Raw genomic sequence first — 19,373 nt, forward strand, 5'->3', positions numbered from 1 at the left:
AGTTTGGCAGACATCTAGATATAGGCCTGTGGAGTGATTCAGTTCTCCAGATAACAAGATGTAGGGCCTCACAAGGATTTACAACCCTGATAGACACATTGGATAGTCTGTAAGGTCCACTCACTCAAGCAACAAACTTTGAGAACCATTTGAAGACAAACTATCACACAAACAGTCAACAAGAAGAAAGGATAACTTCGTCGAAATTATCATTTAGCAATGCTATTAAAATAAAAGACGCAGATATTATTCTCCGTACCGTGTTTGTTGCTCATCCTTCTTGCTAAATGTCTCTGCACTATGTCAAACATTGCACTAACGTCTCCAGTGCGTGCCATCTATCATAGACCACAGGACACATAGTCAGTGTTTCATGTAACCAACAAAAAAAAACGTCATCATAGACAAAAAAAACATACCCATCGTCACACAAACAGCCCAAACCAGCTAAAACGACATCAAAAAACGCAATGTGAATTAATCTCCATCTGCATGGGTACAAAACGACAGCCCCTACCTACGTTTCGCCCCTAACTAGCGAAACTAGAACGTCGAAGTGGAAAGTTTTTAGAGGAAAGAATTGTTGTCATTTGACTTTGGCGTTAGCACAACATCACAGGTCCCCAGCAGCAGCAGCTCATGACTTTGCCAAATTCGCCAAATCGCAGCAAGCGAAAGTTGCATACCAAAAACGGTGCGCAAGATAAGCCTCTTTCCGTCCGTCCGAAAGCAATGGGCGTGAAAATGAAAGATGACCAGCAATGATGAGCAACACAGCCATTCATCGAGCGGGGGAAAATACACGCACCTTTTCACACCGTGGGGGGCTGCTCTCTGTCGCCAATTTGACATAACCTACCCAACCCCAAACGGGGCGCAAACACACATCTTGCGCTCATAAAGTGAAAGGACTAGCAGCAGCAGCAGCATTCGATTACTTCATGCAGGGGTGTGGTGACGACGAGAGATTACGTACACCCTGAAAACACACACACCCGCCGCTCAGTACAACATTGGAAAAGCACTAAAACACAAGGACCCTTTCCAGGGGGAGCCACCGTGCACTGCAAGTGGAAGAGAAATAGCGATAACAAAATGTAGGGCCTCACAAGGATTTACAACCCTGATAGACACATTGGATAGTCTGTAAGGTCCACTCACTCAAGCAACAAACTTTGAGAACCATTTGAAGACAAACTATCACACAAACAGTCAACAAGAAGAAAGGATAACTTCGTCGAAATTATCATTTAGCAATGCTATTAAAATAACAGGCGCAGATATTATTCTCCGTACCGTGTTTGTTGCTCATCCTTCTTGCTAAATGTCTCTGCACTATGTCAAACATTGCTCTAATGTCTCCAGTGCGTGGCAACTATCATAGACCACAGGACACATGGTCAGTGTTTCATGTCAACAACAAAAAAAAACGTCATCATAGACAAAAAAAAACATACCCATCGTCACACAAACAGCCCAAACCAGCTAAAACGACATCAAAAAACGTAATGTGAATTAATCTCCATCTGCATGGTTACAAAACGACAGCCCCTACCTACGCTTCGCCCCTAACTAGCGAAACTAGAACGTCGAAGTGGAAAGTTTTTAGAGGAAAGAATTGTTGTCATTTGACTTTGGCGTTAGGTCACCCGAACGAACCTGCAGCACAAAACAAACCGCACGTCCTCTTCACACAACCTCTTCTCTCGTGCTCTCCAAGCCAGCGGCGTATTGTGCCCAGAGTTGTGCTGACAGCGCCAATGAAACGCAACGAATATTCTCCGCAGCCATATAAAAGCACCACACACAAACACGCAGGGGCACGGTGGCGGAGTGCGGTATTTTTGCGGGCCCAAATTCAACCCCCAGAACAGTACCGACCCGCGACTCCCGTCCACACAAAACCGCACCACAAAACCGTTAGCAGCTAGCAACCTTTGTGAGTGGTGAAGCGTGAACAAATTGATTGTTTCTTGATTCAAATTATATCGCAATTTATCGCCGCGCTAGTTAGGAAATGCTGAAAGCCGCAGCTCGGGGGAAGCCTCCGCACACATGCGTGAATAATTATGTTTCGGGTAAGTATGCTTTGGGTGAAGGTGGTGTAGTTTATTCGGTGGTTGTTGGTGAGCACCGAGTTACATCGAGCAAACCGACGAAACAAGTGTTGGTAGGATTGAAAAGTAAGTGCGCGCTGCGTAGCACACCAAAACGGCGAGTTTAGTTCATTTAGATATTGCCAAATTGTTCATTACTATTTCTGCAGGGAAAGCGAACAATTACATTTCCCCCATTCTCCGCCCTTTCCCGGTCGTTAAATCGATGAACCACTGCGGGCAGCGAAATCCAAAACGCAGAGCAGATTGTACATATTCCGGAGCATCGCAAAAGCCTCTCTGCCTAGTAGTCTGTGATCGTTGTGCCCACCAAAGCGTGTAATGATGAACATAATTATGTTCAGCCTTTCGCCTACACGTGCGAACTCACTAAGAAAAATACGGGCGCGAAGGGAAGCCGCTTTTCCCTGTAACAATGAGGCACAAAACAACAGGAGTGGAAAAATGACTGGCAGAAAAATAACCGGCAATGTAATCATTAGATCAAATCACACATTCGCTTCTGATACACTTGTTACACATCCGGCCCCCTCCTTAGGGGGACACACACCGGCTTTTGCAGGTAGCATGGTAGCACGTAGAACACACCTATACACACCTACACATTTACAGCTAAACACAATCGCTTCTACCACTTTTAATGATCGAGCAGTGTGCCGTTGAGCTGTGCGGGGGGGGGGGTTCCAAAGCGCGCGCTGACAAGCGTAACTCGTGGTGCGTGTATGATGAATCATTGTTTTTTTTTTTGCTGTACGGATTTGTCACGCGCCTTACTGAGCTGGAAGTGACGAGGTGTACTGCTGATTAGGAATGCTTTTGTTTACTACCATTTTTAATACACTGGTACACTTCCTTCCTGCTGATTAAGGGGTAAAGCGTCACAGAGAAAATGTTAAGAAATGGACGTTAAATCAAGTGGCCCAATTTCTGTGCTTCAAACATTTTCCCCTTTTTAGTTTTTAAGAGTGGGTTGACTTTTTTGTAGTCTAATTTCTGGGTTAACGTTTTCCAATATAGTGCAATTCATAAATGTAGCATCTGCAACACATAGGCGCTCGGATCTAACATTCATTTCAAACATATGTTTCAAACATTTCGCGACTCCTCTAAGTCGGCCAGGCCATGACCCTGATTGGAACGTCATTTCTATTTCGTCGCTGCGACCTATGTGGTCACGTGCACCAGCGACGACACACATGCTCACTTCTCTGCTGTTGGTGGTGATGGTGTTAGTGAAATGGTGCGAAATGTATGTTGCTCGCGATCGTCGTGGTAAGCGCGATCGTGTCTCCAGTATCAAGACACACGGTGAAGACGGCCAAACAGCACACGCATCTCACGATCGAAACGAACAGCCTACTAGTAGCCAGCTGCTGATATCTGGAAGTTTAGGGTATATGTCACGCACAGAAAAAAACGTATTTTTAGCTTACGCAAACACATACGCGTGTGATGGATGCGCTAAACGGCACGTGCATCGCTGCAGCGATTGAAACTTGGCAAGATTGTTGAACAAGCAACTCAAGATGGAAAGAAAGAGAACGATTGCTTTAAGGACGATGAAGCTATTGGGTGGGGTAAAAGTGGAGCAACGCAACAGACGACATTTATATGGATTCAGAAAGGTCGAACCGTTGGCTGACCTAGCAGCGCAGACGTCAACGCGGTGACACTAACGACATCACGCAACTCCAATACATGGGTTCAATTCTCGAATGAACTGAGTTTTTTTTCTACAGATCAAACATATCAGCTAAAATCACCCTTTCTGCAGAATCAACAGGTGTGTTATTATGCCCCTCGTATGCTTTATGTTTTAAGTGAACCATGTAGCTCAGTATTTACTTCGTCGTAAAAACAAAATAGCTCTCCCAAGCGCATTGCGCTACACCCTCTTCCGGGGGAGAGATTTTTTTTTGCATTGATGCTGTAATCGTTCCTCCGCCCTCCCAGAGATCCCACTGGAAGAACCAACCCATCAGTTAGGCTTGATTGGTTTCTCTCTTTCGTACGGCGCGCCAGTGATGCGTAATAACAGCATTTACATTTCGTGCACTCTCCACCACCTAAAGGTATTGAACCTAACAACAACAACAGCAAAAAAAAGAAGCACAAAGCCGCCTTTTCTTTACGGTCGATCAGGTGGTTGCAGGCCCCTTTCCTTCTTTCATTCCCCAATCGTGAGTCGATATTGGCTCAACTTGCCTTCTCCCTTCCAACTTTTCCACGCGCCCGTGAGGTGCTTGTCCTCACTGAAGTTGCGCCCACAAGAAAAGGGCACCATATTAACTCTGCACAAGCTGTTTACCAAGCATTCTGCTACAACGAAAGCGTTGTTTAAGATGATATTTTGAGCAAAAACCAAAAAAAAACAATACACACACACCATCTTTTTAGCCACGAAGTTAAAAGGGGAGCAAAAATGTAAAGCAAAAGCAATATGCACGAACTTCAGCTTGAAGGTGGCTCCGGCGGCCACAGGAAACGTTCCTTCTTTCTTCGTGTAGTTTCCTTCTCGGTGGTTCATAATCGAAACCGGTTCATAAACACGACCTGCTCTCTCTCTCTCTCTGCTGGAGGACCTGCTTCATTCTCGATAAGTAAAACTCCGAGCGGTGTGGTTCGTCTCCGTACGATCGACTTTAGTTCGCAAGATACAGACGGTGGAGGGTTCGGCTAAAGTTCAAATAGCCTCAGGTCGCGAAATCGTGGGTATCATTCTGTGTGCTCATCTTTTCAGTTTGCGTTCACTTCATAATTGTGCATACTTGCTTGCAGAAAGAATATTATAAGGATTAAGAAGCAATCATGCAAATGATTTAGTGAATATTTTCATCCGCCGCTAAAGTTAATCAGAATTACTTTCGCCCTCGAAACATAAACATATCCAGAAGCTTAGTTTAATGTGCGATACACGTTAAGCGTTGGTTGTGAATAGAATCGAAAAAGGGAGAAATATAACGATTCTCAACGCAGCATTCTGTTCCCACGCCCTCGAACAACAGCCCAAGGAGAATGTCTCGGTTTCAGGGTTAATGTTCCATAAGCTGATGCGGTAAATGCGTTCCAGTGCCCAAGACTGTGTGCATGATGGGATATGATCGGTACGAGGTTATTGCACATTAAAATCAGAACGATTTTAGACAAAAAGGTACATTCAGTTTTAAGTTTAAAGTCGAAGTTCTTCTTGGATTCTCTCCTAATTTATAATTCTAGAGATGTCTAAATCCCCGTCTAAAAGAACCCAGATTGATATGGATGTTATGCACTTTTATCATCTTGAAATTTAAGCGCTTGCATAAAGTACATTCATCTCCAAGACGTTTGTGTCCCTTCTTTTACCCTCTTCAACTATCATGTCGTGTCGTGTGGTATGGACCAGCTCTATTCCAACGCTAATACGATAACCACGAACAATACTGGTTGGTTTGTGTGCAAAGAAAGAAAAGCAGCCAGAAAGAAGCCAAACAGTGTCGCTTAATCACCGCTTATTCAGATGATTTATGAGTGCAAAACGATGCACTTCTATTCACTGCTTGATGTTTCTGGGCAGCTCCTAGGCATCGTCGTCTGGTCGTGACACGAAAGACTGATCGTCGACCATTTTTACGTGCAGCCAGGACAGCACAGCCGATCTCCGGGGGCTAGACAGAGGGGATGGTGGTATGAAGCGAAAGCGTATGTTAACAAGCGCCCATGGATGTCGCCCCTTCTGGGAGATGGTTCAATATGCGCACTGGGAGGAATGGCACAAAAACACAGGCAACAACATGGTTGCTTGGTGCATTATGTTCTTAGTACTTTAATAGAATAGGTTTTTGAGGTTTATCAAATATACCAGTTTGATATGGCAAAATATAGCAAAATTCTTAATTCAAAATATAAATCGTTCTCCTCTTTTCTCAGGCAATTCTCAACAAATAAACCCAACTTGCAGATAATAAATTGGAAAAGACAGATTTAAAGCAATATTTCTTGCGTCATTTGTATGCATTTTGCTCTGCAGATCTTGCTTGCAATACCCCAAACACACCAATGCACCGCAGTGTGTCCCATTGCCAGCAGAGCGGAAGTTGTTATGTGTGAATGCGGAAAATCGGAGAAATAACGTCCCCATCCGAACTACTCTGCCGGCGACAACAGCATATCAGCAGCGAATTTACATATTGGCAAACATAAAGCGCATCTCTGCGGAGAAAAAAAAAGCATGCCCGATTGTACCCCCTTCTGTTTGTATCACGACCATCTTGTTGAATAGCAGACGTTGCAAAACGTAGAGGAAAAACCCGTGTGTGATTTTATTCTTTTTCTCTTCCCTCCGAACAAAATAATACCCTTCTTCTTCTCGGTGGCTTAATAATTGGTGTTGGTGTGCACGAGGATACTTGAATTTTATTGATACTTTTAGAGATTGAATTTTATGTTTTCTGACAAACTTAACTTTATGTAACAAGGTGTGAAAGGTGATTGAAGAAATACGGTCACTCAATCAGCAAAGTGACAAATAAAATTATAATAAAAACTCCCTCTATCTCGCTTTTTCAACTCCAAACGCAATTCAGGCGGTTTCTGTTCATGTGTAGCCAATTATAATTGCATAGAAACCCTTTTCACGCCTTTGTGAGTTTGGCTTTGGCGTTGGCAATCACTGCAGCTGCCAGCAATTCAGCGCAAGACAAACACTCACAAAAAACACAACCAGACACTCACGGACACTTTCCGTCATGATTGATTTGGTTCATTCATTTATTTTGCAAGAGACCTTGACATTTTTCATCATTAAAGCCGTCATTTCTCTCCCTCTCTCACTTCTGTTTGGCTTGAAATTGCCATCCGAAAAACGCTCTCAGCAAAAACAAACAGCAATTGGATTACAAACTCATCGAAAAGCGCTCATTCGTAGCACTATTATTGCCTTTTTGGCGAGATCATATCGATGATTTGTTGATACGAAATAAAACAAAAACTAAATAAGCATCGAAACCAGCTACCGACTCTTATCAACGTCCACCAGCGGGTTACACCACATAACGTTTCGGTCTCGGTAAACAAAACATTAACACATACCACACGGCTTTTTATTGATCCCTTCACTTGATGCCAATAAAAAACCGATACTACCCATCATCCACTAATGGGAAGGGGGTTCAATTAGCAGCTTCGGCTTATTAACCATCTCCTTGAGGGGTGAGGAGCAAGCCCCCGACCTACCCCTTTCAGAGGTGGGTGGATGGGTATTTAGAAAAACTGTTCCACAACCAGATGAAAATTCACTTGCCAATTATCCTCTACCCACACGTGCACACCCGCCGCCTCTGCATTCGAAAGCTTGAAAGAAACCATTTAAATAAATTTCCTCTCTTACGTGAGCATCAGCAGCATCAACAGCAGGTGTAGATAAATCAATGGCCAGGACGACATAACCCTCCTTTGCATCATGGTCGATTTTCTTTTCCGGCAGCGCTTAGTAGCTCGTGCGTTAATTGCTTCTTTTTGAAAAGGACGTTGAATTATTCATTACCCTTTGCCAATGCGTCCGACACTCAGTGTGAGCTTAGTGGCATTGGGGGGGGGGGGGGGAGATAGGTTTGGATTGTACATTAATTTGGCTGAAGATCGAATAATGATGTTTCCACAACATGTTTAGCAGTATACATGGAACATAATCATCAACCTCTACCTAAAAATGAGTTTAAGCGAAACATGAATTTGTAAATGAATAAGCAGTGTGAATATATTCGTCTGCACGTTCTGCGTCTGCGAGCCATTAAAGGATATTTTAAGACTTTGAGCTTAGTTGAGCTTAAAAAGGGCATCATGAATACCTCGCAATTTAGTTATACGGTTTACATTCCAATCCCAATATAAAGTATAATTCAAATTTTCACTCCCTTGTATTTATTAGCCTACACGCAATTACACACAGCTTAGATACAACCATCGCATCTCAGCTCTACTCGTAACGGCACCCGTTTCAACAGACACTAGAGCACGCGATTTTCTCTTACTAAATCAACTGAGCCAGCGATCGTCCTGATTGATTGATCAAATGGGACACAACAACGGCGGAAGATGCTGGCTCTCTCGCCGTTTGCAAACGAGCAACGTCTCAACAGAGTATCGCCGTTTATCGCAACAGTGCAATTGTACTCTTTTTAGCTTAGCTGTACCCGGAGGTGGGCGACGATTAGCGAAAGTGAGGAGCAGATGAGAATGCAACCGGGAAAGTGAGGAGAAGATGCAACTGTTTATTCACAGGGCACAGCAAAGAGAGAGAGAGCACCAGCAGCGGCCCAATTATGCACACCTCGTTAGGGACGCGAGCGAACGCAAAAGACTGGCGGTGGAAGACTTTATCGTACAAATGAGCATTTAATTCCAGATCATGGCAAGATCCACAAACGAAAGCGTCGGTTTGGCAGGGGAAAGAAGGCAACCAAGTCTCCATCACCAATCATCAACTCAAATGAAAAACAAAGGCAAAACGAAGGCACAGCGGTGCGGGAAAAGAAATCATAATCAGTGGGCATCGGGGATGAAGCGAACATGGATATAGAGTGTGTAGTGTCCGCCCATTACCCCATCTTGTAGACGTTTCATCGTCCACCAGCGGACACACATACTCGGTTTGTTGAGCATCGCGACCAAATGGCAGCTTCCAGACAATTGGGCCATCGATTCGAGAAGGAAAAGCGGCGGCAGCCACGGCTTCAAGGTTACGTCTTGCCAATCGGAACACGATCAACCGTGTGTATCGAGAGCGTCGTCGAGAGGACAGTGTTGTTTCGAGGTGACTTTGGGCGCTGCCGCCTGCTATAGCTTTTATGAATGGCCCAATAAACGGTTCGATCATTTGCTGAAAGTGAAAATCTCGTTCCAGTTGAGCTAGATTCGAACTGTTGTCACAGTGCTGCTGGTTAGAGGTGGAAGCTCGGAATCGTAAGTACCGTTTTCGGAATCAATTCCAGAGCCGATTTCGATTCTAGAATATATTCCAATTCCAGAGGCGATTCTAGACTAGATTCCCTGAGCTAACTCCGATTCCGGAATTGGCTCCGGAGTCAGTATTGACCCGTAAATCACAATCAGTTCCAGAATCTGAATCAGTAAATTAACTCCGAAATCAGACTCAGTCCTAGAATAGAAATCAAAAGTTTTAGAAACGAATCAATACCAGTATCTCCGTGACATTGGCTTACAAGTAAATTTGGGGGCCGGTTATCGATACAATCGTAGCTGCATAGGACCTAAACGCTTATTCTCATGTAGATACCGAAATCTAGTTTGATTCCAGAGCCGATTCTGATTGCGGAGCCGACTCCGATTTCAATTCCCAAGCCAAATCTGATTCCGGAGTCAATTCCTAATCCGGAGCGGATTCCGGAAACAGATTCCATAACCATAATTTCATTTTCCCCATCACTAATGCTGAAGTGTTTAAACTTGTGTTTAAATGCATATACTGTACATTTTTCTTATACACTATTCCTTGATTGACGTAAATGTTCATGCATTCATGGGCTAAAATTCATTAAAAAACGTGAAAAAAAATATAATTTTGAATGATTTTGCAAAACAAAAATGTCCCAATGTACGTCATACCATCGATTTCCACTCCCAGGTCGGTTTCTGGTTTGACAGCTGTGGTGGTTTAATCTAATTAGCCCGATAGTCACACTTCCCTTTCCGTGCAAAGCAGCGCATTCGCACGAAAGAGAATCTAACCCACACCATCGTCGGCTTATCGACTCAACGTGTGCATCAAAGGACATCATTCCCCTTTCGCCTCCACTCCTCCACGAACACACACACGCACACAACCCCGTACACATTTTCCTTATCTCCAATAACCCTCCCGCTCAATGGCACGGAGCAGAAAATAAATTAAAACTTTTCCTATTTCCGGAAGCTGACATAGTAAAATAGCCGATCAATTCATGCGGCCTCTAGTCCGCAAAACAGTGGTCTCAAAAATTGATGTCCTTCCCAAACGCTACACGCAGAGGAGACACAAAAGTTTTCGCTTGCGTCTATGAAATCGTACTCTGCCGCAACCGGGGCAAAAGAGATAACAGCACACGCTTGACGGACAGAGTGGCACTACAAGTGGTGGTGCCGTTAAAGCCAAAGTTCCTTCTGCAGCTAATATACTCACAGACACACATACTGCTATGGTAAACGGAACCACAGTCCAGTTTTTTTTTACTTTGTGGGCTGTCTCTTGCCACTTTTCAGTCACGTGTCGGTCATATCTGCCCTTCGTGTGGGGTGGCTAATTTATTAGCTCTTGGAAGTATTGATCAGTGTTTAATTTAAATTTCTCGTTTTATTACTTTGCAAGGCATGGCTCATTTTGCTTTTGCAATTAATAACTTTGTGCTATGAAACACATTCAGTAAATTTCAATCTTCATTAAAATGGCTATATTCATAAAACCAAGAGGTATGTTATAGTGTGCCACAACACAACACAACATCTCAACGATGAATATAAAGATACATTTTGCTCACATTGTGCCCCCATTCATCGCTCCACATACGCTGGGCAGAAATCTTATCGTTGCACCAACAGCATAAAGTGTCGTACAGGTGAACAACTACTCAACGTACCGCGCGAAATAGACAGGATTGTAGGTTGTCACCGCATTAAAGAGGGCACGTGAAAGCAAGGGGGGGGGAAGGAACTGGGATACAATTAGCGGCAAACCTGTCCCAGACATGTCTCGCCCAGCAGTCAAGGACCTGAAAAGAGTCACCAGCAGACTAGGACCAGTCTGAATTGCAAGTGCTACGCGTATATTCGAGGTTATTGTACGAAACTACACAACATACTCCATGCACTCAGCATACATTCAGCATACAGTGAAACGCATAGATGTACAATAGGGACACAAACCCACTTTTTAGGATTTTGACATTATAATGACAACAGACATGGGAGAAGAATACAAAAGAGTCACTGTGCTCTTCCACATTCTTCGTACTGTAAAATTTACATTAAAATTTTACAAAAATATTTCCATTTACATGGATGTAATTTACAGCACAAGCAGAAGCACACACGACGATATAGCAATAAATCGATCGCAATGTTTGCATCGGAATCTGCATGCGGCATATGCGTTCAGTTCGGGCGCATGTTTGAGCTCAGTAGGTATGCTATGCTACCACCACCACCACCAACACACACGCGGGCCATGCTAATGCTACAATAATAGCATCCGAAAACAATGCGGCACACACAGCACACGCCGACACGCACGACCAGGTGCCCGCCGGTCCATGACCGAGCGACCAAAACCGAGGACAACGGCAACGGCAGTGAGGACAAAAAACGGATGAATTTTCGCCATTTCCGCATGTCACGCACGGTGGCTTACGGGTTCGGTCCCGTAGCGGTTCTGTACATGCAGTGCTGTGCTTGACTTTTGCTGGTTGTTGTTTGAGGCATTTGATGCTTGACATAAAACAGTAGAAGCAAGAACGACAACAAAACAAAACAGAAAACAAAACATACAAACAATACAAACACAGTTTTTCGCCTCCGTTTACGGCTTTGTGGGTTCATTGCGGTGCTGCAATTCATTTGAGAAGTTTATTGGCACCACGGCTCAGTAACGGAGAGAAAAAAGATTCTAATGTCAATGGGGAAATATTCATGAGCTGAGATTAGTTTGGCAATTAAAGTTCTTTAAGAACAAAATGACAAAAAGAGACAACTAAATAGAAGATTTAGAACCGAAGAGCAAACGCAAGCTCACCTGCTGGCAAGTGATGAACAGTGCCATCCAGACGCAAATCCCTGCAAAGATCTGGGCCGTCTTGGCCTGCAGGAAGATGCCGTCCCCGACGTGGTTGATGATCGGATCGATCGCCAGCGCCGCCGCCGGGGCTGCCTCCGTGACGCGCACGGCAATGTTCGCCTTGGCCGTGCTGCCGCTGACGGCGGCGACCGTGGCAGCGGTAGCATTGGCCAGCAGCTCACTCGCTGCCGGATGTTCCGTACTCATCGTGGCGCTGGTGCTGCTACTGCTGCTGCGTGCACACGCAAACCCACCGTCGACTGAGATGTGTGTGCTTGTACGCCTGTTGTTCGTTCTTATGTGTGGCACCAATCACGACCGAATCTCTCCACGATGATGTGCTCTGTGCTTCACGGTTCGTTGACGTTGCGCTGGCGGGTGAAGCTGTGCCGGCGCCTCCCAGCCCTATATCCAGCCACTCTCGCCAACTGTACTGTAGTGCAACAATGATCTCTCTCTCCGGTAGCCAATTTTTGCTCGTTCAACTACCCGCGTGCGTACCACCAGCGCAAGTGCGTGGGGAGGTAGTTTTCACAATTTCACGTACAGTTTTCACTGCCACACACACCGCCACTTTCGTCACTATTGATCTCACACCTAGCACCAATTAACATTTACTCATACACTGCTGCACTCACACGAACACTTTTTCTGGTTCATTCGAAAAACGCATATGCACCACTACTTGTGCGAACACTTCCACTAAAAAACAAAACAAAACATTACCAAATTAAAGCACGAGAAAGAGAGGGGGGGGGGGAAGCACACACACGTAGGGGGATTAGAAATCGAAATGAAACAAGCCGAAAAATGGAAATTGTTCAATCTCAACACTTTTTAAAATGCGCCCGCCACACTGGTGGATGATCAATTTCACTTTCTAACGCGCCGAAGATGATTTGCCGCCCCAATTGTAATGGCTTGTAACGTTCAATAAACATAAACCAATGGAGTAAGAAATTATTGCCTGAAGGTTGCTCGTAGCAGCTCGTTTGGGGTGATCGCAATGAATTGAATGAAAGCAATAATAATAACGATCATTTAAATGAATGAAGCTTTGATGAATAAATCTATGCTTTTTAAAAATTTAAGTACTTATGTAAAAAACAATTGATGAAAACGAGTCAAAAGTGCAATGAGCCCTTGCAATACTTAAAAGACAAAAAAGAATCATAAAGCACGCTACTCCATGCTTCCGTTGTCCCCCTACATTACAACGCATTCAATCTCCATCAGTCTGGCTATCCAACCCAACTGGAGGTGTAGTAAGTTGAGTGAAAAATTCAATTTTTCCACCACGCTGCACGACCATCATAAACATTGTAGGATTTGAACAAAAAAAAAAACGTGACGGAGAAGCGCACAAAATGCTGCTGGTGCTGCAGCCGTTAAAATGGAACCGTGATTCCAACATTAAATCCTACGTTCCACCAGTTCCTAGTCGTTGGCATTTAAACTTCAGGCTGCGCCGTTACCAACGGAGGAGTAGTTTGGCTTCTTCTTTTTTCACCACACAACGGCATGCTGGAAATGCCAACACCAAACCTGCAACCTGTTTCTGTTACAGATCGGCAGTAGTAGTAGTAATAGTAGGAGTAGTAGTGCAGCACGTGAAAAGGGCAATCACAGGAGATTTTATTATTTATACGTCAAAACAACCATCACTAGGCAGACGGACGGTTGCCGATTGTCCTGATTCCTTTCGTTTGATTATGGGTTTCTGCAGTTGGGTGATGTTTGTGTTCTTTTGTGAGTGCGTTGTCCCGTCAATTTGTTCAAATCTAAAAAGAAAAAGGAGAGGAATAAAAACATAAATCAGTAAAAATGCAGTACACCATTATTTTAAAGCTGTTTTGTAGGGCATGAATTAACCGAAAACACCGAAAACTGTCTGTCCCTTTTAACGACTGAATCGAATTGTAAATTAACCATTGCCAGAGCATTCGATCATATCGGATCAGTTTCACTTGGCAGCGATCATTTCCACAAGTTAAACTTCATTTTTCAAACCGCTCCACTCTGTATGATATTCTCCTCCAATTCGTTCTCCCTTCATTATTACATCCTACGATAGTGAGTGGGCACATAACAACCAACCTCCTCCCACTTGCCCCCAAAAAAAAAAACCCATCCAACTCTGACGGTCAACATTTTGTAACGGTTAATGTTTTCATCGTGCCCTGTCGTAAGGCCGGATTGTTTGAAATCGAAATGGGCACTCCACCAACCCAGTCAACCGAACTAAACGATCTTGATTAGACACACACACACAAACTAAACGCGTGCTCCAAAAATTTCGCTCCCTTCACTCCGGAATGGTTCGCATACAAGCGCGCACACACCGGAAGATGATGTACCTCGAGAAAAAAAAGAAAAAAACTCCATCATTATCAATGAGGCAAGCTGTCGGAAGCTGTATGCAATGTATTCGGCTTAGAACACGCCGGATAATGATGCCTTAGATCATTATAAAGCCTTGCCAAGTCGCTGCACAGTTTGCGTAATGTTATTTTATGCACTAATTTCTTAGAATTTCGTCCCTTTATTATCAACCATCTTCATAATGTGCTTTACAGCGAGAAAAACCATCCTAAGCACTCCGTTGGCAACGGAGTTTGTACCTCATAGTTCTAAATGTGCTAAAAGCGAAAAGGGGCAAACACACACACACGAGACTAAGGAATAAACGGCATTGGCCCGCTCTTATGGGTCCACAGCCCTTGCTGCTCGTGGCCCGTGGCCTTCAAGGTAAATTACTAAAGTCCGGTTGCTGTGTGCGTACACGGTGGTGTGCCCCCTTTGCACAACATTTATAATCTGCTCCGTTCGTGTCTCGTGGCGCAAGACACGTTTGTTCCATAGCGCAAACAAAACAACACAAAAAGAACGGCCCAAACAACGGCCTGCCACAGCCACGCGGGAACAACGGTGGTGTTTGGGGGGTGGCTCCGTTGGCTGACAACAATTATGGTTGATTGTTATTTTCCGCTGGTTCGCTCTATACGCCCGTGGTACGCGCAGACAGCGCAGGGTCAGCTCTGCACTATTTTTGCCATCTTTCAAGCTCATCTTATGCTTGGGGACGCTTTGCAAAAAAAACAGGGGGAAACATAAATGGCCACCAAAGGATCGACTGTTTTTTTGTTGCCTTTATGATGATGGTAATGCGCAATTTTCCTTCTACCGTGTGGACAGGTTACTCTGCTGTAAAACGGATTGTAAGGGTGTACCACCATGTTATCTGGCCCTCGAGGGACCTGTTCAAACTGGTGTAATTGGTGAACAACTATCTCACGCCATCAATATCGATCGATTCGATGTTGTAATATACGAGCGCACCGTCTTTACAACTTACAAACTAAACCCTTTTTAATGTTATTTGTGCTTGGTTGATAATGAGCCGTTGGAGCAACAGTTGCTTCCCCCCAAAAACCATTCCATCAAATGGGCAATATTTGAACGGTTCGAACACTACACATCCTTCCAAGCAGATACCTGACGAGCACTTTACAGCTATTTTTGCTGATAAGATAACGAAGCAACCAACACCTACTACAGTCACCTTTCTAGGGGATGGTAACGCTTATCAGCATCGAAAGTACACTAAAACACCAACGACCAATACCCGTTGGGAACCTCATTCATGCTGAGCTGGCTCTGAAAAACGCCATCTTTTTTTCTTACAAACCGAGCATAAACACGGACACTAAAACTTTCCATATGCCACGCGTTGTGTTTATTCCGCATTTCGTGAGGTCATCCTCCATTCTGTCGTCAGTGGTCGTCGCATGAACTTTTGCTCAAATTTTCGAAGCACACCCCCAACCCCCCTCTCCCAGTAGGGGATGAGATCTTTCGGCGGAGTCGTTATTTCGTTTGACGATTGGCCTACATCAACGCCAGCAAGAGCAAAAGCGTCTGCGGGAAGGTCGTAACGGAAAAGTGGGATGAATGGTGGCGGTGAGGTAATGTGAGAGACAAGACCGCACACCGTTACATCTTTCCCGACCGAGCAAAGTAGGCCGGTGACGGTCACATACTTTTCTCACACACTTTCCTAAACGAGACGAGCCTTCTCTCGAGCTTCATTTCCAATGGCAGGCAAATGTGGAAATGGTTTTTTTTTTGCGAAGGGAAAACTCGGGCACAGTTTCGTTTTTGCTTCCCCAAAATAGGGGAAAACGGGATGAGCTTATGTGACGTGCGAGTTTGTTTTTTTTTTAACGAAAAGGATTGCTCACAAACGTAGAAGGACTGCCAGCAGGTGTGTGAAAGGAGTGTAGGCTCAAAAAATGCAAAACTCTATACAAAACACACAATCACAACAGTACGCACAATCTGACCTCGAGTGGAATGCTAACATATGGTCGCACGTGCCAAGCTCGCTGCCGTATGTTGCCGTTGTGGGAGGAGCACTATGGTTTCCCGGGCCTTTCTTGTCACACATTCAACTCAATCGTCCTGTCCGGTTGCAGAACGCGATACACGCTAGAGCTAGTTTTGCCACTCTATTCGGGGGTGCTTGTAAGCTCAAAAATTTCACCGTCACCAACACAGGATGACGTAAGTGCGGGCCCCCGCCGCACAGGGTAGAAAGTTTCGCATCCTTTTCTTCTCCTTCTTCTTTGCGATTCTGTAGCAGTTTGTACTTCTCAAACACTCATACACACTTATTTCTTGTGCAGCAGGAGCTTGATTCTACTACGTTCATCCAACTGCTGTAAAGTACATTAAATCGTACACCCTTGTTAAATGCAGTGTCGTGGTAAAGCGTTAGCGCGGTACTTACATGCTTTTAACAATGCGCAACAAAAGTCCTTGCCCCGCGGTCGATCGAAACGCTTTTAATGTAAGCTGCCTCGGGGGTGCATCAGCGCTTGTGACGGAATTTCCTTTGTATATACGGGCAATGGCGACACAGCATCTCCCCACGCTTTTGCCAGCCTGCTGTGATGTTGTGTATGTTATTTTTTCTTTTCTCCTAAACCTTTATCTTCCAGGGTCGACGAAAAGAAGTGTGGCTGTGTTGTTGTTGCCAATTTCCCGTCGCGCACACAAACACACAAACCGCTCCTCTCCGTCACCTTTGATGCTGTTTGCTTACAATCTCTTCCCTTTGCACAAGTTTTTCACTTCCGTATGGTGCCCCTAAACCATGGGGGGGAGTGCTTTTGTTGTTTGAACTTTAGCAACAACCCTCCACTACTACACACACAACGACATAGAAGAACCACACGCACACTCCTGTGTACTGTCAACGCAGCAGCCCATTCGAAATGGTTTCACGGGAACTTTTGTTAGAAGTGGTGGGGATGGTTTGGAGGGGGGGAGGGGGGATGGGAATCCCATCGCTACGTTGGATTACCACCACCTTTCGAAAGCTTATCCGAGCAGAAGAAAATAGCTTTTCCAGCAACCTTCGCAATCATGCAGACACACACGCACAAACATGCAAAAGCATCTTTTTTCAAATGCGAAACATTTTGCACTGGCAAACGACGCAAGAGCGAAGAAAAAAAAACACACACTCAACAAACGCACACACAGTCACAACAGAACACATTCACTTCAGCGCACCACACACAACCTTCAGCAGAATTGGTTCTGCTTTTCGCTGCTGCCAGTGCCTACGCACTTGGGGGATAACACAATGCACAATGTTTTCAGGACCTTTACACCCACACACCCACTCACACAGTAGTTCTAATGGCGCTTACAAACTAACCTTTTGGCTGCGGAAGCGCACGGAGCAGCGTTCAATATTGTGCAAACTTTGCGACACACTCACATAAAATGGAAACACGAATTGGAGCCTGCCACAGCAAACCACCTTCGACGTTCGCTCGGAGAAAATGTTGTGGGGGGTGAACGCGATACCTGTCAAAGCGTGCTCAAGGTGTGTTTCCACTTCACACAAGTGCAGCTGTCAGTGGTGGAATTTCCGTTTAAAAGCTGGCGGAACGGTGGTTTTGGTGCATATTTTTTGTTAATTTACGAAATCTATAATTAATTATTGAATAGGGAAGGTATTTTCACAGGAAATAATAGGTAATTCCATATGAATTTTCCACAATAAAGTATTTTTGTACGTTTTCTTCTCATCATTTCAAACGCGCTCTTTGGGCAGAGTCGAGCAGCACACAGCTGACATTCGAGCAGAGCTGCTCGATCGCTTTGTTGTTGTGTGTTTTCTTCCATCGCGAAGACGATCGCCCTTATCAAAATAATTAAATTACTCATCATTTTCTGGCTGTGCGTAGTGCACTACACTTCCCTCCACCCATCGAAAGCGTGACGTTGTCCTTCCGCAAACCACTCCAAAATGGCTCTAATCAACATCGACGGTGATCCCTGGTATGGAAGAACAAACAAAGGTATACTTGTCGGGTTTCCTTATCGCCTTTCTTTCTTGCCCTGCCAAAAGGCTCACCGAACTGGATGCATGCGAAAATCTGAGCAACGATATACAATCCCAGCTAGCGGCGCGCAATCGTGAAAATCAGCTCTCCCGCCAGTACAGCATCATTTCCGGCACGGTGCGCGTCCGGTTGAAGCAGCTCGGCAGCGAGCTGGACCAGCTGACCCGCAAGCTGGGCCTCATCTCCGGCACGCTCACGGCGGGCGAGGCCGAACGAAGGCAGCGCCGCATAGAGGCGCTACAGTCGAAGCTGATCCAGTTGCAGCGCCAGTTCCAGTACGTTGAGCCGGCGGCCGCCCGGTCCGCGCTGTTCGAAACGAACGGCAGTGGTCGCGGGCGAGGTGTAGTGGCGTTTGCCGACGATGACGATGATGACGATCCGGCACTGATACCGACGAACAGCAACTATAGCGTGGCCGATTTGCGCAACCAGCAGACGCGCATTCTGGAGGATCAAAATGAAGGCCTGGAAGCGCTGTCGCAGGTGATCGCACGGCAAAAGGAGCTGGCGACGAGGATCGGTGGCGAGGTGGATCGTCACAATGGTGAGTGTGTGTGTGTGTTGGGGCGTGTTTAGTTTAAAAAAAGGCAAATAATCCTTTCCTTCCTTCGACAGACATACTGGACGATCTGGCTCAAACGATGGAAACGACCGACGGGCGGATAAATCGAGAAACGCGCCAAATCGGAGCGATCACCACGCAGGACTCAACCTGGGGCTACTGGATCGTGATAGGGTTGCTTTTCGTTGCCATCGTTTTGGTGGGCATTTTCTGAAATTAAGGCAGGCTTGAGGCACAAGCTTGTTGTGTACACATTTATATAACCCTACTTGCAGTTGCGCCGTACCCTTATCTGCGATTTATCTCCGCCTGAGCATCATCACCAAAGTGTAACTCCCAATAACGGTGCGGAGAAATAACGAGCGGGCGTACCGGCAACTGATTACACTCCATATCGCTATGTATTTAAAGCCTAAAAAACTACTATGTATACTACCTTAATAAAGCAAAACTTATTTACAATTTTACGTAAA

The 19,373-nt window shown here is 45.1% G+C and overlaps 2 protein-coding genes across 12 annotated transcripts in view; one reads left to right on the top strand and one right to left on the bottom strand.

The window, feature by feature from the left end:
* The window catches only part of LOC121594565 (transmembrane protein 184B), a 33,408-nt gene extending 15,626 nt beyond the window's left edge, over positions 1 to 17,782 (bottom strand). For 2 of the 11 annotated variants that reach the window (XM_041917961.1, XM_041917970.1), the window contains exons 1-2: positions 17,645 to 17,781; positions 11,878 to 12,621 (exon numbers count right to left, since the gene is read on the bottom strand). In XM_041917961.1, coding sequence (XP_041773895.1) covers positions 11,878 to 12,126 — 249 coding nt within the window. In that variant the 5' untranslated portion in view covers positions 12,127 to 12,621; positions 17,645 to 17,781. Of the gene's footprint in view, positions 1 to 11,877; positions 12,622 to 13,578; positions 13,701 to 16,254; positions 16,638 to 16,708; positions 16,879 to 16,906; positions 16,931 to 17,613 lie in introns of those variants that run through there. The other 9 variants (XM_041917971.1, XM_041917972.1, XM_041917966.1 and 6 more) reach the window with 8 other exon arrangements.
* A 297-nt stretch (positions 17,783 to 18,079) lies between these two features.
* LOC121591532 (syntaxin-8) lies at positions 18,080 to 19,367 on the top strand. The gene is made up of 3 exons (XM_041912146.1): positions 18,080 to 18,273; positions 18,344 to 18,882; positions 18,954 to 19,367. The coding sequence occupies exons 1-3, from the start codon at positions 18,242 to 18,244 to the stop codon at positions 19,112 to 19,114; spliced, it is 732 nt and encodes a 243-aa protein (XP_041768080.1). The 5' UTR covers positions 18,080 to 18,241; the 3' UTR covers positions 19,115 to 19,367.
* Positions 19,368 to 19,373: the final 6 nt, after the last annotated feature.

The sequence above is a fragment of the Anopheles merus genome, chromosome 2L (genome assembly GCF_017562075.2).
Source record: "Anopheles merus strain MAF chromosome 2L, AmerM5.1, whole genome shotgun sequence".
Lineage (NCBI taxonomy): Eukaryota > Metazoa > Arthropoda > Insecta > Diptera > Culicidae > Anopheles > Anopheles merus.

Bases quoted from the DNA above. Each gene is read 5' to 3' on its own strand.
- LOC121591532 (XM_041912146.1), top strand. From the start codon at position 18,242: ATGGCTCTAATCAACATCGACGGTGATCCCTG. The intron at 18,274-18,343 runs GTATGGAAGAAC...CCCTGCCAAAAG, and splicing joins AACATCGACGGTGATCCCTG to GCTCACCGAACTGGATGCAT. The intron at 18,883-18,953 runs GTGAGTGTGTGT...TTCCTTCGACAG, and splicing joins CGAGGTGGATCGTCACAATG to ACATACTGGACGATCTGGCT.